Here is a 15,818-nt window from a genome sequence, read left to right as displayed (position 1 = left end):
CAGTTAAATAATGAATGAACTAAAGAAGAGTAACCTTTTAAAAAACTAAACTCAATCATTTTGCCCTGGCCAGGTTGTAGAAAGTAAAACAAGAAATACTAACAACTCTGTTAAAATGAAATCATAAATAGTCCTAATTATGTAATTAGCCCTAGAAAAAGGCTTAAAATAATTCCTTCTTTTGTGAATTAGCTCCCAAGTAATAGGAAGCCAGGCTAAAAATCACTTAGCTTCTCTTTAACCACAGGCTCCAAAAATGAATGACTGCATGAATAAATGGATGAACTTAATAGGACTTGATTCAGAGTTAACTAGAAACCAGTACTTCTCAAAATGTCTGTGGGGAAGGACTGGATTTTAAATATTTCCTATCTGTTGCAGACTGATAGTCTCATAAAGCATAATAAAAATGCCCGAGCAATGTCTAAAGTTTGGTGCACACTTCTCTACTTGTCACGGACCAGTAATAACCTTTGCAAACGGGCAGCGACATGCTGTTTCCCCGAACCCGCACACATTTAACACACTATCAAAGGCAGGGAAAGGCAGGGTACATGCCTACCTTCTGCTCTGGCACCTCAAACACAGCTTCATGGACACTGCAAGCAAAAAGTGAGGTAGGCAGATCACTTAAATCCATCATTTCTTCCAAATCATCTTCATTTTCACCAAAAATCATCTCTTCTTCCTCTTCTTGGTCACTGCTACAGAGATCTGACTGGCTGTCATTCCAAGATTTCATAGTGTCCCTCAGCATTATCCCCTAAAAGCAGGTCTTTTCCGTTCTTAAAGTTCTAAGATGTCTACCAGGCATCTACTGTTAAAAAAAAGAAAACAACAGAGATAAGACTTTGAAGGCCCAATAACGCTCCAATTAATTCTCAAGACAGCGACTCATCAAATGAAGCAATTTTATTCAGGAAAGATCACTCAAAGTTTAAATAACCTCATTACAGTCCTCATAAATGAATTCTATACATACTAATTGGATTTGCTTAGCATACTTTATGTAATATATTTCACTGGCAACGACATATTACGAAAAAAAGGCTGCAAGTTTTCTACTGAAATGGAGCTGGGGGTATAATACAAAATGAGATACTATCAACATGTACACCAGTTTACAAGCAGTAGGAAGGAAAACGTGAACCAGAACTGCCTTTGCATATTTGTTTGGGATTTAGGTCTGCAACACTGAAATTGGCAGAGCAGAACAAAACCCACACTGATTCACTCACCATCTGCACCCTAAAATATGGTCTGCAATAAGCTGACTTTACCTTTTTTTTAAACAATTTGTTCTTTTTGAATACACTCTCGAAGAACTAAGTGACACAGAACCGAAAGTTCTATACAAAGTTGGTCTTTGCTAATATCAGTAATATTTACAACGGGCAAAATCTGACATAGAAGACAATTTTAAAAATGTCCTTTCTCTGAATGCTTAAAAATCAATAATTTTAACCCCAAAGCATGGAGCTGATAGTGTCCCACTGTTAAATAATGAGCAGAGTCTGTCTTATAGGACTGTTTACGTGCATTTTTGTCTCTTCTGATGAACTGCACTCCACATCCACCAAGCAGAGTGCCTTGAACATAACACATTTCAAAATGCTGGAATTTAAGTAATACTTCAGGCACAGAAAAATTAAGTGAGCATGATTATTACTACCTCAATATTCCCTTCGTGATTTTCTCTTTTATTTCAAAGAACACGAAGTTGCAAATATATTGCTTATATAGAAAACAGTACAGAATGTTAATTATGCGAAAAAATAGTGATTTTTTTCCCCCCGTTATTCCACTGCATCAATCAGGAAAGACTAATTCTAAAAAGTAAAATCTTTACTTGTTTTCAGAAACATTTTCCGAGTGTCTACTGCATGCCAAGTACAGCGAGCTATGAGATGAATAAAACATGGTTCCTATCCTCAAGGAGATCCCACCAAAGCAAGAATTTCTTCTCTTCAATAATACCCCCAAAGGACCTTGTTCCATTAACTGGCTCCTATACTTTTAATTTCTCCGTCTCCACCCATTCATTCCTCTTCTTCAGCAAACATACCTCTTCAAGATTCCCCACCCCCACTCCGGCCCAATCTTGAAAAAAGAAAACCTTCCATTTGGAGTCGGCCTGCCCCTCCATCTACCTCCCTCTGTCTCTGCTTCCCCTTTCCTACCAGCTTCCTGGAAAGAGGAGTCTCCTCAACTCCAGTCACTCCTGAATTCAGGACTGCAGGACTCCTGCCACCCTCTTCCAGCTAAAACTGCCCCCATTGGACAGCAACAGCCTCTTCGTGGTGTCCTAATCCCAGGCCTCTGCCTGTCTCTGCAGCTCGGGACCGCCGCCCACCCATTCCTTCTGGGACGTCTCTGTGCCCCTGCCCTCCCCGGGCTCCGTCTTTCCCGGCTCTCCTTCCTCCCCAGCTGCCCTTGTCACTGGCTCCTCTTTCCCTACTCACCCTTTACAACGTCTCTTCGAGGTTTCAACCCCATCCTCTTCTTCATCTTACTCTTCCTGGGTGGTTTTATCGAGGCCCAAGGATTTTAACTACTCCACCACCAGTGTTTCTCAACTTTGTTTCTTGCTTCCCCGTGGTTGACACACACAACACATGTATATCAATACAGTCTCTCGCTTCAATAATTCTTAAGCGGGGAAAGATGTCACCAAAATTGAGGGGGAAGCAAGAGCAGAATCTTGGGCATTGGAGGCGATGATGCGTTGAAAACCTACAGGATCCCGAAAGATTCTCATCTGCCCCCAGGTCTTTCCTGCCTGTGCACACTGAACTCCACCTCTCTCTCCTGAGTTCTAGACTTGTATTTTTAGCTTTCCTTTGAATATACCTATCTGGTACTACAACTGTTTAAAACTTATTCCTTTAAGTAGATGACTGTGCTGGAAATCTCTGATCTGGACAGGGGCGTGCTGGGGGGGAAAATGGCATCTCACTGTGACTTTCATTGTAATCTTTTCTTTAAGCCTAAATTGTCAGGTAGAGTCCGTAGCTTTGTTCATTTCTCTGTTATGTACTTGATTATTTGTTTACAAATCACTCCTAAGCTACCAGAGCTTGAGTACCTTTGAATTCCCAGTCCCTGGCACAGTTTCTAGCTCAGAGTATATGCTTAATAAGGATTACTGAACGCAAGCAGGTAGTATTGTGTTTACCCCTCTGATACGGCAGCACAGACAAAGGAAAATTTAATTCTGCATTAGATTAGAGACAGCTTCCCCAACGGAGGTTATAGTTAGACTTAAAAGATGAACAGAATTTCTGCAGGAAGAGAATGGGGTGCATTCCAGGCGAAGCCAACAGTTCACGGACAAAGGCAGGAAGACAGAAAGAGGAGCAGGCACAAGACCATGAGATCTGGTGTGGCCAGAGTGGACCAGGTTTGGTGCGGATGGCACGAAACAAAGTGAGAAAGGTAGGTTTGGGCCAGGCTGCCTTGAAAGTAGGGTTACAGAGTTCTGACATAAAAATTAGTCAATATTAGCATGGCATTGAAGGTTTTAGGCAGGGAAATGATATAACCAACCTAATTTAACTTTCAGTATCACTAAAAGTGGGCTGTCTTTACCTCTTATCTCTGAGACACTAATGTCTTTATCCTCCCCCTCCCCATTAAAAAGAGGTGAGGGGCTTCCCTGGTGGCGCAGTGGTTGAGAGTCCGCCTGCCGATGCAGGAGACACAGGTTCGTGCCCCGGTCCAGGAGGATCCCACATGCCGCGGAGCGGCTGGGCCCGTGAGCCATGGCCGCTGAGCCTGCATGTCCGGAGCCTGTCCTCCGCAACGGGAGAGGCCACAACAGTGAGAGGCCCATGTACCGCAAAAAAAAAAAAAACAGGTGACGAAAACACCTGGCCTGGCTGGAGTGTTAGGGAGCTTTGAATGGCTAGATTTTGAAATTTGAGAAAGTCAAGCTATTTTTGATAAGATTTTCTGTTTGTCTCAAGTTCCTTCCTCCAACCTCTAAAAAAAAGAAAATCAGAGCACAAGAAACAATCCTTCACCTGACTTAAAAAAAAAAATTCTTAGAATGTTACACCTTCATTTCCTGTTTTCTACCTTCATTTTGGGGCAACTTTTTCTTTTGATATAATGTCAAACAGAAAAGTTGTAAGAATAGTATAAGGAATTCCTGTGTACCCTTTTTCTGTATACAATTACTTACATTTTTGCCTATTTTAAAAATCATTCCCTCATTTTAATACATATACATTTTTCCCCAAACCGTTGAGACCAAGATAGGGTATGCCCCCTTTACTCCCAAATACTTCAGTGTATAAGAATAAGATCATTTTCTTATACAACCTACAGTTCAATTATCAAAACCAAGTACTTTAACATTGATATAATATTTTTATCTAAATCAGAGTCGATTTTCACATTTTGTCAGTTATCCCCTATAATATCTTTATAGGTATTTTCCCTTCAATTTTTTTACATTATTGTTAAATTATTTGCCTTTTGTCCCAAGATATTTCAATAATCTTTATAGTATTGCTATATTTTCTTCACTTATACAGTAGTGTATATTTGATACAGCTTAAAAGGATGGATTAATGAAATACCATAGTAACTGCAAACAAGTTTGAACAATATTTAAATATATCTCAGAAAGATTCAGGCTCCATAATCAGACTCCTCTAGATTTAAACTCTGTCCCCTGTATTCTATGTTAGGTAAATTACTTTGCCTCCCTTTCTATTTCCTCAACTATAAAATGGGGGTGATAATAATAATTCTTATCCAATAACGATGTTAGAAGTATTAAATGAGAGAATACATGCTGCGTGCTCAGAATAATGCTTTGCATATAGTTGGTGGTTGATAACTAATTATTTTTACATAGGCACAATCTATGTCAATGTATTGTTGGGTCGAAAGGACCCCAATAATATCAGAACCTTCGGTGGAATTTATATTAAAATAACAAAATGAGAAAAATGCACACCCAAATGATCTAATTCCAAGCAACAAAAAGGATACAAAAATAAAACTAAAAAAATAAAACTAATACTTTGTATCATTTCAAGAAAACTGTTCAGTTGCAGATCAATAAAATCAGCTCCAGAGCAACCACTGGTAGTAGTAATATAGCTCCAGTATGAAATCATTTAAAGATTTAAAAACAGACAGCTGGGCTTCCCTGGTGGCACAGTGTTTGAGAGTCCGCCTGCCGATGCAGGAGATGTGGGTTCGTGCCCCGGTCCGAGAGGATCCCACATGCCGCGGAGCGGCTGGGCCCGTGAGCCATGGCCGCTGAGCCTGCGCGCCCGGAGCCTGTGCTCCGCAACGGGAGAGGCCACAACAGTGAGAGGCCCGCGTACCGCAAAAAAAAAAAAAAACTAAAAAAACCCCCAGAGAGCTAACTGAGAAAAGGCCATGGTGCACTTTTTATGGGCCTCAAAGAATTTTATGTTGTAATTCAGTGCACACAGTATTAGAGATGTTGTCCTTCATATGACGGTTCTCTTGCTAAAGGCCTGCCATGAGATTTTTTTGGATATAGCTTAAGTCAACATCATCAACTATTTCACAATTTTCTGACATCATAAATGCAGCCAGATTTGAACAGAGAGGTATGATCAGAGTCAACCAGTGGAAAAGACAATCCTAGCACATCTGTAAAGAAATCATCTTACAAGGTAACTCAGCCGGTACTTAAGTTGTTTGGTTTTATTAAGGAAAAGAAAAAAATTTACAGAAGTATACAGCCTCTATGCTGATATTACTGGAGTTGTTGCTAACTCTGCCTCACTGCAACTCCTACAAGGCTAACCTGTCCCTCAGTTTACTAACTCAGGGAAATATTGATTGGAAAGGGCTGAACCGATATCCACTAGCTTTTGTAAGCCAAGGTCTGTGCTAATCAGGGTTTAGCATCATCTGCAGCACAACGGTAGCTGTGGCTGGCTTCTGGCAAATTGTTTCTTCATGGAAATATCACATGAGTGGAAAACTCCAAGTAGCATGACCCTCTGCTCTGCTACAAGCCTAGTGACAGAAGTAATCCATCAGGGGAAAATGTCAAGCACATGGATTTGACTCTGCATTTTAAATTCTGATCAGGAAAAGGTAAATTCCTCCTCCTCCTCCAGGATTAAAAAAAGAATAATTTTTCAAAATAGTATGCTTCTCAACTTGGTGCATATTTAAAATACCTTAGCTAGATGCACTTTATTACGTTTTGATGTGCTCAAAATGCTATTGATCAATACTGGAAGCAAACAAAATACCCCATTTCCAGTTCTACAAGTGCCCTGCTGAATAACCTTGGAACAGTCACTTGGCTTTTTGTATTACATTTGTCCTCTCAATATAAAATGAGGAAAATACTCACAGATGCTGTTGAACTACTAAATACCTTTTAAAAACGTCTAAATTATAAATTTAGACTAAATTCCTTTTTTAAAAAAAACCCTCTGGATTGTCAATGTGGGGGTTCTGAATAGCTATCCTGCAAGCCTCTATCTCCCACTTCCTCCCCACTCACTACTTTTAGGTAGAATCTTACTACTTTTTAGTAGCTGTGGTATGAAAAAAAAAATGGTGCAACAGTAAAGATGAAAATTAGATTTTTGAATTTTGTATGTTTCAATGACCTCTTTTCACGTTTGTCAGAACAAATGAAAATAACAGGTTTTAAAGAATAATTGAAGTAGAGATGTAAAGACTGATGCTATTCGTTTCGCTGTATGTAATTCATTTCCTCTCACTATAACCTCTACATTCTAGGAAAAAAGTGGAGATCCACTGTCTGACCTCCACCTTCTGTAGCTCTTTGGGTCTAAATAACAAACGGTATTGAACTTTAGACCTCCCATTATTTCACAGGTTTCAGCCTAATAGATTTCCAAATCACACTATTTTTCATGATGTTTTGCCTAAGTCTTTCAACCAACATATCCTCTAGTACCATACAAAATTTGTACTCATTTGTAATCCTTAACATGAACACGTTTAAAAGTTTTACAGATGTTACAATTCAATAGTGGGACAAATCTTGTTTTCCTGAAAAGCACTGAAATCTCTTCCCACGCTAAGAAAGAAAAGTTTTGCCAACCTGATAAAACATAAAGCTGACAGCGTGGCTAAAGAAGGGGCTCTGAGTTTTCAGGCCTTTCACTGTCTTCCCGCATCAAAAATCCATTTCTAGAAAACCAATATAATATCCCCACCAAAAAGCACGCACTTAGCTGATACACAAACATCTGTATTCTGAGTCTCAGTCTATGTGTTTTTATAATTTAGTATTTTGAATCAGAGCTAATGAAACAGTCTTAAAATTAATCACTTTAAATCCTATGTAATCACAGATACAAATAAGTCAATCGCTTATGAAATTGTACATCTGAGACTTCTATGAAATACAGAGACTTCTATTAAAAGTTCGAATAAATGTGGTGTGCTAGGTAACTTTCAACAAGAAGGAGCAAATACTTCTGGCTTTGAGCACTGCACTAAACCATCACTTTAAATAATCCTAGTTTGTATCTGCAACACGGATCTGAACTGCTCCCTGCACTAGACTCCTAATCCCTGAAGGAGATGATCAGATTTTGCACGGAAGCTGGGACGAAGCAACCTGAAAACGGACCACTACTGCTCTATTGGTCCAGGCAGCAGATGGAAGCAGACAGACAAGTTTCAAGAAGTTATCGAATAGGTAATGCGATCGTTACCCGCGCATCACGGAGGAAGGAGAGCAAGAAAAAAGGAGGGGCTTCCAACTTCTGGTCGCCCCTGGACTGCACCCTTCTGCCTTCAGGAGCACGCTGGCTCTGTCAGCTTTTCAAAAAGTCAAACAGCTGTTGGGAGAGAGAACATTTTTCTTGGTTTTGTTTTCCAAGACACGACCCCAGAGCTGTCAGAGAAGAGCCTGGACGCCAGAGGGGCTGGACCCGGAAGGCAAAGGCGCAGCGTCTCTGGGGTCTCGGGCACAGGAGCGCCCACCCCTCCCGGCACCTGTGGACCGTTTCTTTTTTTAACTTGCCACACCCAGTGCCCCCCATCCTACCGAGAGCCGGGGGCAGAGCCTGCTCGGAGAGGCGGCCCCACCCTGCGAAGGGGAGACTCACCTGCTCGCGTGGCCGCCGCAGGCAGGCAGGCAGGCAAGGAGAGGCCGGGACGGCCAGACGGGCTACGCGGGAGACGGGGCGCCGCGAGGGGCCGCACTTGGGGAGACGCGGCGGGCGATCGCCGGGGTACAGTCTGCTAGGTGCCCGCTGCCCAGAGCCTAGCCGCCACGCCCTCGACGTCCGCGGGAGCGGCCGCCTCCGCCTGGGCGCGAGCCCCGTCCTGTAGAGCGAGGCCGTCGGCGTCGCGCGCGCGCGCGCGCCCGGTCCCGCGCGGCTCCGCCCCCCCTCCCCCCACCTCCGGCGAGCTCGCGCGGCGCAGGCGCCCGGTGTAGACCGCCCGGCGGGGGCGCGCGGGGACCAGTAGCCGGCAGGAAGCGGCCCCGCCCTTCGCGAGCGGCCTTGGGGCCGGGGCGGGAGCCTGGCTGCGCTCTCGCACTTGACCTGCATCCGGGTTTTCTTGTTCCGCGCAGGTGAGGGGCTTGGGCGGTCTAGCTGGGGAGGGGGCTTTAGGTGCCCCCGACGGCGGAACCTTTGGCGATCTTCTGGGCTTGCACCGTGACCAGAAATGGCTTATCTCCTTTTCTTGCTTGGTCCCATTCAGTCGGTGGCAAGAATAGTTAGTAGGAATATAATGAACATTTACTGAGGGCTAGTTACTATGTACACTGCAACGTGTGCTTTGCAGGATTTACCTCGTTTAACCTCACAACCAGCGAACCGAACATTATTATCCTCCTTTTATAGATGAAGAGGGCTTCCATGTGCTTAATTCCCCAAGGCGAGACAGCAAGTTAGGTGGTTGAGCTATAGGCTGCGTCCGGGTGCTGACTCCTTGTCCTGGGCTCTGAACCACGGTGGGCTTCTGCTGCAGCCGCCGCCTCCTCCAACCCCCCGCCCTCCACTCCCCCTCCACCTCCTCTTCATCGTATGTAGAATCCTAATAATATTTACATTTCTAATGTTTTATTCCCCGTTTGCAAAACACTTTTCACCTCACAGTCTTCCTTGATTCTCTCTGAAGCCTCTATTTCTTTTACAAATAGAAAGACCAAGGGCCTGAGCTGTTCAATGAGTTGTCCAAAGTTACAGTGGTAGGACTGGGGCTTCCTTTGTTAGGTTATTTAAAAAAAAAAAATTTTTTTTTACCAAGGCGTCTGAGCCAAGCTTGGAAGGGAGCCTGTGTTCACAGAGAGGGAAACAGAGGCACAGAACAGGAAAGGAATTTGACTTAAGGTGTGCAGTTAGAGGAAAATCAGCTATGATCTCCCACATAGTCCCCTCTGAGGCAAAGTGAAGCAAATTGAAGGTCAAAATCAAGGAAGCAGTGCCGTTAGGCACTTAGCCCCTGGGTCATGGGACAGGAAGAAGGATTAAAGTGTGTAGAATACATCTAATCTCTGTTAGATTTAAACTAAGGAAACAGGATTGCATTATGGTCCCAATCATTCTTTAGCAATTGACCTGGCACCATCACAGAGATATGTCCAATGGATCACCCCTCTGGCTTCCTGTTCATTGCTTGTGTTGTTTCTGTTGCTTCCAACCCTACTGCCCCTTGCGCCCCACCAAGTTCTCCCTTTCATTCACTTAACAAATATTTATTGAGAGCCACTTCATGCGTTAAGGTCACCCTAAGAGCCGCAGTTATTTTTCTTCTCTAAATTTCTCAAACACAGCAACTTCAGCAAAAATTGAGCTTTTAGGTCAAATGAATTTGGAAGTTGCTGCATTCGGTACCCCTGCATGGGGATCCATTAATGCATCTTAACACAGAAATGGCTCTGAGAAGTCCTAAAGTAAAAAGACTGGTTTAGCCTTGTTTAACTCAGGGTTTAGGCCTTGTGCTGGGTACTAGGCTTACAGGGGTAAGGGCCATGCAAATCTATCCCTTCAGGAGCTCACAGATAGGGGAGACAGATAAGCAAACAACTAACTATGACACAACTTTATATGTACACTGATAGAGGCATTTGCAAAGTGCTGACAAAGCAGAGGAAGGATCGAGCAATTCTACCTGGAAAACTGAGGGAAGGCTTTGCATTAAGAGGATATTTGAGTAGGATTTTTCTAGGTGGAGAATATGGAAAAGGACATTCCATAGAATAATGGCATATTTAGAGACATAAAGGTATGCCTTTATGTTGGTCTTTGGGATAAATATTATTCAAGAGGTTTTGTTTTTGTTTTTTTTGCATGTAATATACCACTCAAACTGGATTAAACAGCAAATGGAATTCATTACCTCATGTAATGCAGAAAAGTTGTGGGCTTCAAGCATGGCTGGATCTAAGGGCTTAAAAGTATGACATCAGGATTTGATCTCCATTTCTTAACTCTGTTTTCCTTCGTGTTGACTTCTTTCTCAGGCTGCCTTTCCCCATGAGATAGCAGAATGGCTGCTAACAACTTCACATCATATCCTTACCATTAGAGTTTCTTTTCTTCAGTGCTGTCAACAAAAGTCCCAGGACTGCATCTCATTGGTCTAACTTGGGTTACTTGTGCATCATTAAGCCACTCTCTTCAGAAGGGGCGTGGACTATTCTGATAGCCCAGACCTGGGTCATGTGCTAACCTCTGGAGTAGCTCTTAAATCTCATGGACTGAGAATTGGGGAAACGTGGCTTCCTGTGTGACCAAAAATTTTCTCTTGGTCCCTTTATCTACTTTACATTTTTTTCTACCTGATTTGTGCCTTAGGAGATACCAGCATGGACTGCTTCAATGGGTCCCTAGTTCTCTGGCTTACAGTTGAATTTATCCATAGAAGACATTGGAGGCGTGCAGAGGATTGGAGGAGGTTGAAGTTAGGCCCCTTCCGCAGGCCCTTTCCCTTCTGGGTCACTGCATGTTGGCCACATACCTCTGTTGAGTCTTCTGTCTAGTGCCCCTCTTCATACGGGTCTCTCCTAGCTCTGGTAGAGTCTCCCTTCTCTTGGCCTAGAGGTGGTGGTAGCTCCCTACTGCTGGCAGCCTCAGAGTTTCATCCTATCATTCCTTCTTGTTTCCCTCAACCCTGCCCACACATTTGTATATAACCTTTACCAAACTCAGCTCAGATTAACCTTCTGCAGGAACCCTGACGGTTACATTCACCAAAGGTAATTCAAGTTTTTATTACCGAAAGAAAGGGAAATGTGTAAAGAGCAGGCAACAGGCAATAAGATAGCAATACTGATTTGGTAGAGTTATTACAATAAGGCAGGCCAGAGATGACAGTGGCTTGGACAAGGGTTATAGGAAAGGAAGTGGTGAAAAATAGTATGTTCCTGGTGAAATTTAAAGGCAAAGTTAACAAAACTTACTGATGAATTATATGTAAGTTTTGAGCATGAGAGAGGAGTTGGGATAGAAGCAGCTGGAAGACACAGGTCTGGAGCCTAGGAGTGGGCTCAAACCAAGCATAGTGATTTTGGAAGGAGGTGTGCGGGGTAGTTGAAATCATTAGCTCCGGTGAGATGACCCCGGAGGAGCAGGTGGAAAAGAAACACAAAAAGGGCAAAGGGCCGAATCCAGAACAACATCAATCTTTTCATGGTGGGCAGAGGGAGAGGTGCCATCTTATATCTATCAACTAGGTTGTGAGCAACTTAAGGACAAGAATGGAATCCTCCACATCTTCCCTCTTACATTGTGCCCACGGTGTATAAGTGCTTGTTGTGAACGAACTTCACATAGTTTTACATTTCTAACACTCCCTCCCTCTCCTCTTCATCATTGTGAGGTTTGAGTTACAGGCAGAGAAAAAAAGAGAGAGAAATTGATCCCTTGTGACTCAATCCATTGAAACCTATGCCAAGGTTGATAAGCATTTTTGCTGTCCTGAAAAACTCAAGTAGAACTCATCAGGTAAGGCTACAGATCCTGAGTAGCTCATCTCTTACCTTGGAGGAGAATTTCCAGACAGATGATTTCATTTCAGATTTTGTTATTCTTATCTGAGTAGACTTAAAAGTCAATACTTTAAAAAGTCCTTATTAGGGACTTCCCTGGTGGCGCAGTCGTTAAGAATCCGCCTGCCAATGCAGGGGACACGGGTTCGAGCTCTGGTCAGGGAAGATCCCACATGCCGCGGAGCAGCTAAGCCCGTGAGCCACAAATACTGAGCCCACGTGGCACAACTACTGAAGACCGTGTGCCCTAGAGCCGGTACTCCTCAACAAGAGAAGCCACTGCAATGAGAAGCCTGCGCAGGGCAAGAAAGAGTAGCCCCTGCTCGCCGCAACTAGAGAAAGCCCGTGCGCAACAATGAAGACCCAACGCAGCCAAAAATAAATAAATAAATTTATAAAAAGTCCTTATTAGGTTTGTGCTATGGAATTAATAGAAATGATAGAAGATCTCCATCTCACACTCCAGGGTTGCTGGTGGAATGTAAAAGGAGACAACCAATTTGGGGGAACTTTTGCCAGTTTTTCAAGCTAAGTGTACATCTACCCTGCGGCTCGGAAATTCAATTCCTAGTTATATATTCACAAAAAATGTCAGCAAGTATCCCCCCAAAGGGGGAGGGGTTGTACAAGAATGCTTTTAACATCTTTATTCACTCATAATATACACAAACTGGGAATATTATAAATGTTCATCAAAAGAAGAATGGATAAGCAAACTATGGTATATTCCAACAATGGAATACTACACAGCCATTAAAAGAATAAACTACTGATACACAAAACAGCATAAATAAATCTCAAAAAACTGTTGGGCAAAAAGAAGGCAGACACCAAAGAGTTATAGATGTATGATTCCATTTACATGAGGTTAAATAAAAGGCCAAACTAACCTATGGTAATCAGCATCAGAATAGTGGTTGCATCTGAAGGATGGAGATTGACTGGAAAGGGGTACAAAAGAACATTCAGGGAACATTCACATTTATTGGATTCCTGCTATTTGCCCAGCACTGTTCTAGGCATTGAGAAGATAGTGGTGAACAAAACAGACCATGTCCCTGCTTTTATACAGATCTAAGTTCTTTTCATTGGCTGCGTAGCATCAATGCACTTTAAATAGAAAAAAGTGGCCTTTCTTTAAATATAATCAATGACAAGTCTGAGGAACTTTCTTCTCCATTTTTTTAGTTGCTGGTGGGAAGGCAGCAAAATACAATGGAAAGAGCATGGGCTTCAGGAAGTCAGCTCCACCATCACTGGTGGTGTGATCTGCGAGCAGTTTCTTTAAACCCACTGAACCTCACTTTTCCAGTCTGTTGAATGACAGTGATGATATCTGCACTGCAGGGTTGTTCTCTAAAGAGCTAGACACATTAAACATTAGACACAGTAAACATTAGTTGGTTTATTATCAGTTTACAAGTAAATGTTATTCAAGGCAGCAATGTGTTACCTCCCTTGCAACTAGGCATAAATTAATTTTGCCTAGTGAGATATGAGCAAAAGGAAGCTGACTTAGCTGGGAGAGGTACCCTGTGCACTTCTACTGTTCCTCTTTCTTCTAGCCTGCAATATGAATATGATAGCTGGAGCTCCAGCAGGCATTTTGGACCAGGAGGTAACCTTGAAGATGGAAGCCACATGCTGGGGTGGTGGATCCAAAAGATGTGGATCCAGGATTCCTTGTGACACTGGAGCTGTCATACCAGCCCTGGGTTGCCTGTATCCAGACTGCCTTTACCTGGGAGAGAAATATTCTTCTATACTGTTAGGTGTCTGTTGAGCCAAACCTAATCCCAAATGATGTACCTTGTGAATGACCCACAGTTCCCTAGGCTACTTTTCATGGCATCTATCACAGTTGTATTTAAGAGAATAATTATGCAGTTACTGATTTAATGGCCTAAGCCCATTACTAGAATATTAGTTCCATGGGGGCAGGGAGTAGTCTGTTCACTGATAAATCCCCAGCTCCTATAACAATATCTGGTTCTGGTATACAGTAGGTGCTCAATAAATCTGGAAGAGAGAAAGGGAGGGAGGAAACAGAGCTGCTTCTGATCGTGAGAGAGATCACCTCATGAGAGAACACACACTGAGGAAGGAAGAGGCCTGAAGATGGAAGCCTGCCTGCCTGCCTGCCAATTGGTCTCTGTCTCTGTCTCTCTGTCTCAAAGGCTCATAGAACCCAGGCATATTAGATATTTAAATTCACGGCCTACCACATGCTCTAGATCTCCTATGGGATTTGCCTTGTAGATGACACCTTTTCCTGAAGAGGCTTTAATTGCCCAGCCTCCCTGGTAACACCCTCATTTATCTCCTCTTCCTGGAAAATCAGTCATTCCCCAAAGAAGAGAGTTACAACAGAATCCAAGAGCCGGCTGGGAAGGGGGGAAGCTTCTTACCAGCACCATTGGTTGGGAGATGAGTGATGTCGATTTTTTATACTTAAAATTTCTCATTATAAAAACTAGACTTGGGGCTTCTCTGGTGGCGCAGTGGTTGAGAGTATGCCTGCTGATGCAAGGGACACGGGTTCGTGCCCCGGTCCGCGAGGATCCCACGTGACATGGAGCGACTGGGCCCGTGAGCCATGGCCGCTGAGCCTCCGCGTCCGGAGCCTGTGCTCTGCAACGGGAGAGGCCACAACAGTGAGAGGCCCGCGTACCGCAAAAAAAAAAAAAAATAATAATAATAATAATAACCTAGGTTTTTATGGATAATTTGAAAACAAAAGGATAAATAAGAAAATTAAAATCACTTATAACCCCATGATCTAGAGATTATTCAATATTTTGGTATATTTCCTTCCAATCTTTTTTGTAAGATGAGGTATATCAGTGCCTTCTGAAGCCTGGATGCTGTGTAAGATTTCATCCAGTTACGTTCCTCTAAATTACGAAGAATCAGTCCTATTTGCCTGCAGACTCAGAGGCTGCAGAATTCACTGCAGATGGGTTCAAGAGCAGCAGGGCTACTCCACGCTGGAAGGAGCCGCTCTTTAAATGTTGCATTTCTTGAATTTGTTAGGAGGAGATATTATTTCCTGATTAATTTGGGCTGCAGATGGGTGGAGGATAATAAGAGCTAGAAGACCATCATCAGGAGAGGGGGTGGGGCACAGAAAAGAAAGGAAGAAAATGGAACATTAAAAATAGGCAGCTGCATGAATAGCCCAGGAATTCAAATTATCTTGATTTTTCTTGACTCTCAGGGTTTGATCAGGAGACAGAAGTCACACTAGTGATTTGAACAGAAAGAATTTAATATAAAGAATTGTTACCTACATATAAAGCTATTCACTAGTAACTAAACAGGTAAAAAAAAGGGATCACAGAGGTAGCAACTGCAGGAAGCAGGATGAAAGGAACCAACGGAAGAGGTTTAATTATTAAAACTTAGAAGATAAGAGGATATTCAGCCATAAAAAGGAATGAGGCGCAGATCCATGCTACAACTTCGATGAACTGTGAAAACATTATGCTAAGTGAAAGAAACCAGTCACACTAGTCCACATATTGCACGATTCCATTCATGTCAAAGTCCAAAACAGAGAAATCTACAGAGACAGAAGATAGCTTAGAGGCTGCCAGTGGCTGGGAGGGTGGGTATAGGGAGTATAGGAAATATGGGTGGGGTGGGGGGGAGTGTGATAGCTGCAGGGTACAGGTTTTTTTTTTTTTTAATTGTGGTAAAATATGTGTAACATAAAATATACTATTTTAACCATTTTTAAGTACACAGGTTAGTGACATTAAGTACATTTGCACTGATGTGCAGCCATCACCACCATCCATCTCCAGAACATTTTTCATCTTCCAAATTGAAT

The 15,818-nt window shown here is 42.8% G+C and overlaps 1 protein-coding gene across 1 annotated transcript in view; it reads right to left on the bottom strand.

Moving 5' to 3' along the window:
* Positions 1-8,362, bottom strand: part of RCAN3 (RCAN family member 3) — a 32,615-nt gene extending 24,253 nt beyond the window's left edge. Inside the window, exons 1-2 of the mRNA XM_079901223.1 lie at positions 8,094-8,362; positions 563-817 (exon numbers count right to left, since the gene is read on the bottom strand). Of these exons, the coding sequence (XP_079757349.1) occupies positions 563-757 (195 nt within the window). The 5' untranslated portion in view covers positions 758-817; positions 8,094-8,362. The remainder of the gene's footprint in view (positions 1-562; positions 818-8,093) is intronic.
* Between the last annotated feature and the right edge of the window lie 7,456 nt (positions 8,363-15,818).

Source organism: Stenella coeruleoalba (assembly GCF_951394435.1).
Source record: "Stenella coeruleoalba genome assembly, chromosome: 1".
Classification (NCBI taxonomy): domain Eukaryota; kingdom Metazoa; phylum Chordata; class Mammalia; order Artiodactyla; family Delphinidae; genus Stenella; species Stenella coeruleoalba.
This window is presented reverse-complemented; position numbering and strand designations above follow the sequence as displayed.